This window comes from Bos javanicus, chromosome 21, assembly GCF_032452875.1.
Source record: "Bos javanicus breed banteng chromosome 21, ARS-OSU_banteng_1.0, whole genome shotgun sequence".
NCBI classification, from domain to species: Eukaryota; Metazoa; Chordata; class Mammalia; order Artiodactyla; family Bovidae; genus Bos; species Bos javanicus.
In genome coordinates this window covers 3,325,007-3,337,881 of record NC_083888.1, presented here as the reverse complement: position 1 = coordinate 3,337,881, position 12,875 = coordinate 3,325,007, and the positions used below count along the sequence as shown (strand labels likewise).

Genomic DNA, 12,875 nt, shown 5'->3' with positions numbered 1-12,875 from the left:
CCATTAAAAGGAACTCTTTATCAATTCCTTAGTTGAAGGTTTCACCATGATATTCCAGCAATTCAATCACATCTTCAGACTCCACTTGTAATTCTAATTCTCTTTCTATTTCTAGCACATCTGTGTTTGATTCTTCCACTGAAATCTTGAACCCATCAATATCATCCTTGGTGCTTAAAATCAACTTATTCCAAACTCTTGTTAATGATGTGTTAGCAAATATGAAAAGAACATTCAACTCACTGTCTCCACCAGAGGTCTTAGATGGCCAGGTGCATTGTCAGTGAGTAGTATTTTGAAAAGTATCCTTTTTCCTGAGCACTAGGTCTCAATAGTGTGTATTTAAAATACTCAGTAAGCCATGTTGTATGCAGATGTATTGCCTTCAGGAATTTTTATCCTTTTAGAGAGCACGGGCAGAATAACATAATTCTTAAGGGCTCTAGGATTTTTTGAATGGTGTATGAGTATTGACTTCAACTAAAAATCACCAGCTGTATCTGTCTCCAACAAGAGAGTCAACCTGTCTTTTAACACTTGGAAGCCAGGCATTGACTTCTCCTCTCTAGTTATGGAAGTCCTGGATGGCCTCTTCCTCTCATATAACGCTGTTTCATCTACACTGTCTCACCTACATTCAGTGTGGCTGCCTTCATTATCTTCACTAAATCCTCTGGATATGTTGCTGCAGCTTCCACATCAGCACTTGCAGCTTCACTTTGTCCTCTTCTGTTGTGGAGATAGCTTCTTTCTTTAAACCTCATGAACCAACCTCTGATAACTTCACACTTTTCTTCTCCAGCCTCCCCACCTCCCTCAGCTTTCATAGAATTGAAGAGAGTTAGGGCCTTGCTCTGAATTGGGCTTTGACTGAAGGAAATGTTATGGCTGGTTTGATCTTCTATCCAGACCATTAAGATAATACCAGATCAGATCAGTCGCTCAGTCGTGTCTGACTCTGCGATCCCATGAATCGCAGCACGCCAGACCTGCCTGTCCATCACCAACTCCCGGAGTTCACCCAGACTCACATCCATTGAGTCAGTGATGCCATCCAGCCATCTCATCCTCTGTCGTCCCCTTCTCCTCCTGCCCCCAATCCCTCCCAGCATCAGAGTCTTTTCCAATGAGTCAACTCTTCTCATGAGGTGGCCAAAGTACTGGAGTTTCAGCTTTAGCATCATTCCTTCCAAAGAAATCCCAGGGCTGATCTCCTTCAGAATGGACTGGTTGGATCTCCTTGCAGTCCAAGGGACTCTCAAGAGTCTTCTCCAACACCACAGTTCAAAAGCATCAATTCTTTGGCGCTCAGCCTTCTTCACAGTCCAACTCTCACATCCATACATGAACACAGGAAAAATCATAGCCTTGACTAGACGAACCTTTGTTGGCAAAGTAATGTCTCTGCTTTTGAATATGCTGTCTAGGTTGGTCATAACTTTCCTTCCAAGGAGTAAGCGTCTTTTAATTTCATGGCTGCAGTCACCATCTGCAGTGATTTTGGAGCCCAGAAAAATAAAGTCTGACACTGTTTCCACTGTTTCCCCATCTATTTCCCATGAAGTGATGGGACCAGATGCCATGATCTTTGTTTTCTGAATGTTGAGCTTTAAGCCAACTTTTTCACTCTCCACTTTCACTTTCATCAAGAGGCTTTTGAGTTCCTCTTCACTTTCTGCCATAAGGGTGGTGTCATCTGCATATCTGAGGTTATTGATATTTCTCCCCACAATCTTGATTCCAGCTTGTGTTTCTTCCAGTCTAGTGTTTCTCATGATGTACCCTGCATATCAGTTAAATAAGCAGGGTGACAATATACAGCCTTGACGAACTCCTTTTCCTATTTGGAACCAGTCTGTTGTTCCATGTGCAGTTCTAACTGTTGCTTCCTGACCTGCATACAGATTTCTCAAGAGGAAGATCAGGTGGTCTGGTATTCCCATCTCTTTCAGAATTTTCCACAGTTGATTGTGATCCACACAGTCAAAGGCTTTGGCATAGTCAATAAAGCAGAAATAGATGCTTTTCTGGAACTCTCTTGCTTTTTCCATGATCCAGTGGATGTTGGCAATTTGATCTCTGGTTCCTCTGCTGTTTCTAAAACCAGCTTGAATGTCAGGAAGTTCACGGTTCACATATTGCTGAAGCCTGGCTTGGAGAATTTTGAGCATTACTTTACTAGCGTGTGAGATGAGTGCAATTGTGCAGTAGTTTGAGCATTCTTTGGCATTGCCTTTCTTTGGGATTGGAATGCAAACTGACCTTTTCCAGTCCTGTGGCCACTGCTGAGTTTTCCACATTTGCTGGCATATTGAGTGCAGCACTTTCACAGCATCATCTTTTAGGATTTGGAATAGCTCAACTGGAATTCTATCACCTCCACTAGCTTTGTTTGTAGTGTTGCTTTCTAAGGCCCACTTGACTTCACATTCCAGGATTTCTGGCTCCAGGTCAGGTTTCTCCATATCAGTGACAATGCTGCTTTGCTCTCTTATCATTCATATCTTCACTAGAATATCACTTTCAATTTCCTTCACATTCACAAGTTGGCTGTTCAGTGCAAAATGCCTACCTTTCAACCTATCTTGACTTTTGACATGCCTTCCTCACTAAGCTTAATCATTCCTTGTTTTTGATTTAAAGTGAGAGACATGCAACTCTCCTTTCACTTGAAAACTTAGAAGCCATTGTAGGGTTATTAACTGGCCTAATTCTAATATTGCTGTGTTTTAGGGAAAAGGTAGGCCTAAGGAGGAGGGAGATGGGGAAAGACTCAGTCAGTGGAGCAATGCAGTTACAAAACGATCACAATAGTAACATCGAAGATCACTAGTTACAGATCACCATAACATATGTAATAACAATGAAAAAGTTAAGGGATTACCAAAATGCAACGTTGAGACATGGAATGAGCTAATGCTGTTGGGAAAATGGTGCCAATAGACTTGTTTGATGCAGTGTTGCCTCAAACCTTAAATTTGTGAAAAAATGCAATAAAATGAGGTCTACTTGTATATTTTCTAGATGATAATGCACCTACACTTCTTCCCAGCTCTCTGTCTCTGCCTGCCAAAGAGCCTTTATGATTAGACAGATTGCCAAATATTTTTCTTAATAACATATATTCTTAGATGCTTGAGTTTGGTTTCTGCTAGTGGAGAAGGAAATGGCAACCCTCTCCAGTGTTCTTGCCTGGAGAATCCCAGGGACAGGGGAGCCTGGCGGGCTTCCGTCTATGGGGTCGCACAGAGTCAGACACGACTGAAGCGACTTAGCAGCAGCAGTACACCTAAGACAATATCTTCTAAAAACTTTCAATTGGGCTTGCAGGCAGCATCTTAAAAAAAAAAAAAAATCCATCTTACATGTTTGCATTGCCCCCTTTACTGTAGTTCGAGTGTAAATTTCTTGGAGATTCTGGCACTATATGGTCAATCCTACCATTCAATATTGTTGTTTGTTTACATATGTTTCTGGATATTCATAAGTGTTCAGTGATAAGTTACAAGAAGTTGAGGTTGGGAATTCTCAGCCTTATTGCATTCATATTGTAGCCTCAGTGCATACACTTTGCATTGAGGACAATGTATGAGCATGGACTGAGGGTCAGTTAGTTAGATCAGTGGTTTTTATGTTGAGTTCTAGGTTGGCTGAAAAGAAAGATCACAGAAGTCTGTGATACTGTGCCCCAAATATTAGGGATAAACAAAGCACATTATCATACATAAGACTTTGAGAAGCCTTGTAACCAGTAGATGTCTTGAATCCCCTGTCTTTGGCACCATACTTTGTCACATGCTACTGCTGCTAACAGTCATGTCCAACTCTGTGCGACCCCATAGACGGTAGCCCACCAGGCTCCCCTGTCCCTGGGATTCTCCAAGCAAGAACACTGGAGTGGGTTGCCATTTCCTTCTCCAAAACATGAAACTGAAAAGTGAAAGTGAAGTCGCTCAGTCATGTCCGACTGTTCACGAGCCCATGGACCACAGCCTACCAGGTTCCTCCATCCATGGGATTTTCTAGGCAAGGGTACTGGAGTGGGGTGCCATTGCCTTCTAAGTTAGCCCAAATAAAATGGGATTGAAAAGGTGTTAAAGGCAATATCATCAGAAACAAAATTTGCCATCTAAAGATACAACTGGAAAATAAAAAACAGACTGTTTCTGCCGTCACTGGTGGAGCTGTCTTTTCCACATTGTGTATCTGTTTCGTTCTCCTGTTTCTCTGCAGAAAGGCTTTTTCTGTTAACTCTGATCATCCTGATTGTGCATGTTTGTTTTGGAAAGGGTGACTCCATGTCAGAATGCATGCCATCTAACTTTCATCATAGCTTAAGTAGCCCAAACTCTCACTGTCTCCAGAGAGAGTACTAACCTAGCATAAGTCAAAGGTCCACTCCTGCCCAGAAATTGCTGGATGAGAGCTCACTGACACATAGGACGTTTATGGGGTTACGTGCAAAGTCAGTTTTCAGCAGTGAAACTTTGAGTATGAAGGAGATAATTGGAATATCTGTCTGCTCTATTTCTCATATATCATAGCCCAAGCTTATTTGATGGTTAACATTTCTTTCACATGAATGACACTAACATTCATTGTAAATGGCAAACATTTGGAAACATGTATAGAAAAGATGGTCACATGGAAGAAAATCTGTGAAGGTAAAGACGACGACAAAACTATTGGAAGTTTTAATAAGCGAGGGTTCTGCTGGGCTGGGTTTGTACTGTCTTTGTATTTGTCTTTAATTTCATTTTTGCTGCTGCTGCTAAGTTGCTTCAGTCGTGTCCGACTCTGTGCGACCCCATGGACTGCAGCCCACCAGGCTTCTCCGTCCATGGGATTCTTCAGGCAAGAACACTGGAGTGGGTTGCCATTTCCTTCTCCAAGGAAATTACTATTATTTTAGATAATTAAAAAATGCATCCATGAAGCAGGATATGTCAAACACTAATGAATATTCTGTGGTGGGAGATGGTATAGCTTAAAAGATAAAAATTTGTTCAGGTACAATTCACCTTTCCTCCCACTGGCTTCTTTGTTGAAGGAATTTATGTAAAAAGGATGAAAGACTAAATGGGATTCAGGGATTAATTTTATTAAAAACTGGAGAAAGTGCCTGATATTTGAATTGAATTTCTCTGGTAAAAGATGAATTTGTGTTCATGGTGTTTTTTTTGTTTGTTTGTTTATTCTAGGTTTACTTTAAATTTTATAAAGTGGAAATCATAAAGGTTGAAATCATCCAAGACTTATTTTCACTGGAAATGGAATTGCTAAAACTCATTCATATAACTTCATTCGTATAATTTATCATTCCATTTCCTGGCTATATTACAGTTTATTTACTTATTTATACATGATGGGCATTTGAGGTTTTTTCTCTCTTTTTGCTATTAAAAAAGTCTTTGCTCAGGAATTCTTGTGCAACTCTCCATGTGCACATGTATAAAAGTTCATTTTGGATATGCTTAGAAAAAGAGTTGCTAGGTTATAGGGAATGTCATTGCCAAATTGTTCTTCCAAGGAGAAAGTGTCTTTTCATTTTGTGGCTACAATCACCATCCATAGTGATTTTAGAAGCCAAGAAAATAAAATCTGTCATTGTTTCCACTTTTTCCCCATCTATTTGTGATGAAGTGATGGGACTGCATGCCATGATTTTCATTTTTTGAATGTTGAGTTTTAAGCCAGCTTTTTCACTTCCTCTTTCCCCCTCATCAAGACGTTCTTTAGTTCTTCTTCACTTTCTGCCATTGGAATGGTATCATCTGCATATCTGAGCTTGTTGACATTTCTCCCAGCAATCTTGATTCCAGCTTGTGAGTCATTCAGCCCAGCATTTCCCACTATGTACTCTGCATGTTAGAAGAAACAGTTAGAACCCTGCATGATTGAGAAAGGATTGAGAACCCTTAGGATTGAGAAAGGAGTACGACAGCACCATCTATTGTCATCCTGTTTATTTAACCTATACACTGAGCACATCATGAGAAATGCTGGGCTGGATGAGTTACAAGCTGGAATCAAGATAGGCAGGAAAAACATCAACAACATCAGATATGTGGACGATATCACTCTAACTGCAGAAAGCAAAGAGGGAACTAAAGAACCCTTAGATGAGGGTGAAGGAGGAGAGCAAAAGAGCTGACTTAACTAAATATTAAAAAACAACAACAACAACAACAACAACTAAGATAACAGCATCTGGCCCCATTACTTCATGGCAAATAGAAGGGGAAAATACGGAAGAAGTGACAGATTTCTTCTTCTTAGGCTCTAAAATCACTGCAGATGGTTGGTGATTGCAACCATGAAATCAGAAGACAACTGCTTCTTGGCAGGAAAGCTATGATAAATCTAGGCAGTGTGTAAAAGAGCATAGACATTACTCTGCCAACAAAGGTACGTATAGTCAAGGCTATGTCCTTCCCAGTGGTCACATATGATTGTGAGACCTGGACCATAAAGAAAGTAGAAAGTCAAAGAATTGATGCCTTTGAACTGTGGTGTTGAAGAAGACTCCTGAGAGTCCCCTGAACAGCAAGAAGATCAAACCTGTCAATCTTAAAGGAAATCAACCCTGAATACTCATTGGAAGGACTGGTGCTGAAGCTGAAGCTCTAGTATGCTGGTCATCTGATGTGAACAGCTGACTCATTGGATAAGACCCTGATGCTGGGAAAGATTGAGGGCAGAAGGAGAAGAGGGCATCAGAGGATGAGATGGCTGGATGGCATCACTGAGGCAATGGACATGAACTTGGGCAAATTTCAGGAGATGGTGAAGGACAGAGTGGCCTGGAGTACTGCAGTTCATGGGATCGCAAAGAATTGGACATAATTAACTGGGTGACTGAAAACAACAACACTTTGCATATAAGCTAAGTAAGCAGCGTGACAGTATACAACCTTGATGTACTCCTTTCCCAATTTTGAACCAGTTTGTTGCTCCATGTCCAGTTCTAACTGTTGCTACTTGACCTGCATACAAGTTTCTCAGGAGACAGGTAAGCTGGTCTGGTATTACCATCATTTTAAGATTTTTTCCACAGTTTTCTGTGATCCACACAGTCAAAGGCTTTAGTGTAGTTAATAGAGCATAAGTAGATGTTTTTCTGGAATTCCCTTGCTTTTTCTATGATCCAGCAGATGTTGGCAATTTGATCTCTGATTTCTCTGCCTTTTCTAAATCCAGCGTATACATCTGGAAGTTCTCATTTCACATACTGTTGAAGCCTAACTTGAAGGATTTTGAGCATCACCTTGCTATCATGTGAAATGAATGCAATTGTATGGTAGTTTGAACATTCTTTGGCATTCCCTTTCTTGGGAATTGGAATGAAAACTGACCTTTTTCAGTCCTGTGACCGCTGCTGAGTTTTTTAAATTTGCTGACATAGTCAGTGCAGCACTTTAACAGCATCATCTTTTAGGATTTGAAATAGCTTAATTAGAATTCCAACAACTCCTCTAGCTTTGATCATAGTAATGCTTGCTGTGGCCCACTTGACTTCACACTCAAGGATGTCTTTTAGGTCCTTGCCATTTCTATTCTTTATTGAGCCCGTCTGTACATGAAATGTTCTCCTGGTATATCCACTTTTCTTGAAGAGATCTCTAGTCTTTCCCATTCTATTGTTTTTCTCTATCTTTCCATTGTTCACTTAAGAAGGTTATCTTATCTCTCCTTGCTATTCTATGGAACTCTGCATTCAGTTGGTTATTTCTTTCCCTTTCTTCTTTGTCTTTTGCTTCTCCTCTTTTCTGGCTATTTGTAAGGTCTCCACAGACAACCACCTTCTTGCATTTCTTTCTCTTGGGGGTGTTTTTGGTCACCACCTCCTGTACAATGTTATGAACCTCTGTCCATAGTTCTTCAGGCACTCTGTCTCCTAGATCTAATCCCTTGATTAGATCCCTTGATTCATCACCTCCACTGTATAATCATAAGGGATTTGATTAAAGTCATAACCGAATGACCTAGTGGTTTTCCCTACTTTCTTCGATTTAAGTCTGAATTTTGCAATAAGGAACTGATGATCTGTGTCACAGTCGGCTCCAGGTCTTGTCTTTGCTCACTGTATAGAGCTTCTTCATTTTTGGCTGCAAAGAATCTAATCAATCTGATTTTGGTATTGACCATCTGATGATATCCATGTGTAGAGTCATCTCTTGTGTTGTTGCAAGAGGATGTTTGCTATTCCCAGTGTGTTCTCTTGGCAAAACTCTAATAGCCTGTGCCCTTCAATCTATACTCCAAGGCCAAATTTGCCTGTTACTCCAGGTATTTCCTGACTTTCTACTTTTGTATTCCAGCACCCTATGGTAAAAAGGACATCTTTTTTGGTGTTAGTTCTATAAGGTCTTGTAGGTCTTCATAGAACTGTTTAGTTTCTTTAGTATTAGTGGTTGGGGCATAGACTTGGATTACTGTGACGGTGATAATCTAATAATCTACTGATATTACTAGTTATATGTTGACAACATGTTCTAAGAATTTGTGGCTTTTCACTTTTTTCAGTGTCTTTTTATAATCAAGAACTCTTCTTTTTAAAATAGTCAAATGTGTTAATCTTATAGAGACTTTTTCTGTTTGCATATTAGGAGTTCTTCTTGCTCCAAGATCAGAAAGATGCTTTCTTTTAGTTTCTTTGGAAATTTCAAAGTTTTGCATTTGATATTCATGGTCTTTTTAGAAGGTTTCCATGTGTTCTCATTATTCCTTCTTATCTGATTATTTTGTACTATACCCTCTAAGCATGTGTTATACAGGAACCTAATCACTGTAATTTGAGGAATGGCCCACCCAAGGTGTATTCACAAGTGTGAGATAAGAAGTCATGTCTGATATTAAGGAACGGATTTGGTTTGTTTCCTCTTCATCCTCAATACTTAGTACCAAGCTAGTCTAGATTCTGCTGCCTGCATGCAAGCTTGCATTGCAGTCATGTGGACAGAGAGCAGACCAGCAAGCCCAGCCCCTCTAGAGCCCACTTCTCTTAGTGCTACTGAACATGCATTTCAAAAGCAGGAGGCAGGACAAGAGGACACAGTCTGTGTGAGCCCTGACCTCAACTTGTGATCGTGTGACCCACCATGACACGTGATGCATGACACATGGCCCAGTCACTCTCAGGTTCTAACCAAACAAATCAATTCCTCCTCCTGTGTAGCAATGTTCTATACAAAGTGCTGGGGTTGTTTCCTCCACTGATCTCCCGTTATGGGAGAAGCTTGGTTAGAAGTTGCATGTTGTTTATAGAAGAGGCATAATGACTAAGGGACCACTGCTCCCGCTCCCTTGACATCCTACTCTTCTGGGTAGCGATTAAGGGATAAAAGGGTCAGCCTTGTCCAAGTTATCTCACTTCACAAAAATTCTGATTTTTCATCTATAAAATAAGCATGCTAATAGTGCTTTCTCCTTGGAAGAAAAGCTATAACCAACCTAGACAGCATATTAAAAAGCAGAGACATTATTTTGCCAACAAAGGTCCGTCTAGTCAAGGCTATGGTTTTTCCAATAGTCATGTATGGATGTGAGAGTTGGACTATAAAGAAAGCTGATCACCAAAGAATTGATTCTTTTGAACTGTGGTGTTGGAGAAGACTCTTGAGAGTCCCTTGGACTTCAAGGAGATCCAATCAGTCCATCCCAAAGGAAATCAGTCCTGAATGTTCATTAGAAGGACTGATGTTGAAGCTGCAACTCCAATACTTTGGCCACCTGATGTGAAGAGCTGACTCATTGGAAAAGATCCTGATGCTAGGAAAGGTTGAAGGTGGGAAGAGAAGGGAGGATGAGGTGATTGGATGGTATCACTGACTCGATGGACATGGGTTTGAGTAAACTCCGGGAGTTGGGGATGGACAGGGAGGCCTGGCATGCCACAGTCCATGGGATCGCAAAGAGTTGGACACGACTGAGCGACTGAACTGAACTGAATAGTGCTAAGTGACATAATGCATGTCTTGTACCACACGAAGTGCTTAAAGCAATTAAAGAGCTCAATATTATGTTAACAATTTGCTACTATATGATTGTTTGTAGTAAGTCTATTACTGTATGTCAGTGTTTATGTATTCAACAGATTGCATGTCTTTGTTTCTTCTAACCATAAAATAACTTCGATAGACACATACAGAGCATTAAATTATTCAGTTGTTTCACAAGGTGTGTGGAAGTGTTTTAACATTATGTCCAGAAGGGTGCCTTATGGTAACCAAAGATAAAATACTAAAAATCAACAATACTAAAAATCAACCTTTTGTTGTTGATTTTTAGTACTTATAGCCAAAAACATTTTATCAGGTATTCAGAATGGGGCCTGCTCTATAAAGTATTGCTGTAGAATAGCCATCATTATCAATCTACTACTGACAAGTGCTTTTAACTTAATTAACCCTTACTATACCATACAAAAAGAATCATTAGCATTTACCATCTGGGTCAAATGAAATCTTTCTATTTTTCATTTCAATGAAAATTTTAAGTCACTGTTTGAATTATTTACACAAAGTTAAAGTGATAGTAAAAAAAAAAAAAAAGCTTTGTTAAAATTTTTAATGTAATTTCATATTTTGCAAAATGAAATTTTTATTTTATTTTTCCTGGTCTTGGAGATTGTATATACAACAAATGTACAGTGTTGTCTGCTTGTTTGTTTGTTTGGGTTTTTTTTTTTTCAGGTTTTAAAACTTTTTATTTGCATATTTGAAAAATTGTGCATTCTAATAATTAAAATCATTTGACCAACAACAAGAAAATGGCACTCTGATTAAACTGCATTTTACAGCTCAAAGGACACCTTGGACCAGCTTGTTTTTCACTCTAGATTTCACTGCCATCCCACCCAGCTTCCTTCTTCACCAACATGCAAATTCTTTTCCTTGCTTGTCAGCCAGACAGGCAGATAGATGGGAGAGGCAGGAGAGGCCTACGTTGTCAGTACTTCTCCATTCATTTAAACTTGATCCAACCTCTTTGCATCTTACAAAGTAAAACAGCTATAATAAGTAAAATAAGGCAATGCTTGCGGAATCTACAGTGCATCCTGGCGGCGCAAGCTTCAGTACGACTCGCCTGCGTGTTTCTCCTGTTCAGCTGTTTCTTTTGAGGGCAGTGGATTTTTCTCTTGCGTTTCTGTTTTCTTCAGTTTCGATGTATAGAACTTCTCAAACTCAGCCATACCGAGTTTGTCAGACATGGTTGCGCGGGAGCGGAGCGAGCTGCGCGCGAGTGAGGTCCGGTCTGTGCAGTGACCGCCGCCGAGTCTGTACGGTGTTTTTGAACGCAACCAACTCCTCATCAACTGTCACGCATAAACCTGAAAATACTGATTACAGATTTTAAATACATCTCTAACAGGTTCTAGGTTATCATTACTTCTGATTTTCTTGTGATTGTATTATCAAAATGAAATGCTTTTGAAACTTTGGTTCATAATTTAAGAAAGAATAATCATCTTTCCACCATGGTTGCAAACATTTTCACTTTTAGATTAATAACACCAACTTCAATGATCAATACAAAATCTCTTCATTACTTCTGTATTATTTATTTCCTCCCTGTTACCTTTACATAGATACCTGACTTCAGAATTTTTCTACCAAAGAATTGTATCAATAGATCATGATGCACAAACATCATAAAAATTGAAATAATACTGTCATATAATCTTTAGCAAAATAGAATTGTCCAGATTCTTGTAAAAAAAAAATATTGTGAAATTCTTACAGTTAAATGACTAGCTGGATGAAAATGCTGTATTTTCTTTTTGTCCTTATAAATGTATTGATAATCTATTTGAGAAAATTCATCTAGGATTCTGTCATCTAGAGATATATGATTTAAGATTTTCTTAATATGATGAATTTCATCATTATTGGAACAATTTAGAGTGTTGCTATATATAGCTTTGACTTCATCTTCTGATCCAACCCATATGAAATATTTTCCCCTAATTTCAATAAACTTTAAAAAAAGTGATTACATTAAAATGTTTCCAGACTTGTTTTATGCTTTCTTTAAAAATGATATAACACTCTGGGAAATAAAATACGAAAATTGCAAGATTACATAATAGATAATTTCCCCATGGCATCATTCTTGCAGACAATGCCATCTGTATTATTTTTCTATAGAGTTAACATTTTAAAGAAATAGTCGAGGGTAATGGGATCAAGATGGTGGAGAAATAGGATGTGGAGCTCACCTTCTTCCATTCATATATCAGAAATATGTCTATACGTGGAACGACTCTCACAGAACATCTACTGAATGCTGCAGAAGACCTCAGACTTTCAAAAGGTCAAGAAAGTCTCTGCACAATGAGGTAGGGCAGAAGAAAAAAGAGAGAGAGAGAAAGCAATCAGGACAGAACCAGTGCCTCTGGGAGGAAGTCGTGAAAGAGGAAATGCTTCACACACTGGGAAGTCACCTCACTGGTGGGGACAGAAGGGGCACTTTGGAGCCTCAGAGAGGAATGAAGCAACAGGTATGTGGAGGGCAAAGTAGAGAGAGATCTGCATAAAGGGTTGGTGGCAGCCAGCACTGCCCAGCCTAAGACACTTTTCTGTCTGCCTGCTGGGACAAGTTGGGGCTGGGTACTGAGGCTCGGGCTCCAGAGGTCACAGAGAGGACTGGGATTGGCTGCCTGAAGACAGCTTGAGAGGATGAGGATACACTATGGCACAACTGGGGGAATCTAGGAAGAAGCTTGGGCCCAGCAGAGGGGCAAGGAGCCATTATTGGGGAGTGCCAAAGGAGAGACTCAGGCTCACCATAAGAGCTTCTTTCTCTGTGTGCGCACAGGCAGCAGGGCACTGCCTGCATGAGCTCTAGCGGTGGGTGCAAGTCATGGCTGCCAC

General features: G+C 39.9%; 1 protein-coding gene across 1 annotated transcript; it reads right to left on the bottom strand.

Annotated features, from left to right (window-relative positions):
• Positions 1-11,051: 11,051 nt before the first annotated feature.
• Positions 11,052-11,224, bottom strand: LOC133233964 (thymosin beta-4-like). Its single transcript, XM_061394148.1, has one exon. It carries the CDS (start codon positions 11,210-11,212, stop codon positions 11,075-11,077), a length of 138 nt encoding a protein of 45 aa, XP_061250132.1. The 5' UTR covers positions 11,213-11,224; the 3' UTR covers positions 11,052-11,074.
• Between the last annotated feature and the right edge of the window lie 1,651 nt (positions 11,225-12,875).

Excerpts from the sequence above, each read along its gene's own strand:
- LOC133233964 (XM_061394148.1), bottom strand. The coding sequence starts at position 11,212 with ATGTCTGACAAACTCGGTATGGCTGAGTTTGAGAAGTTCTATACATCG.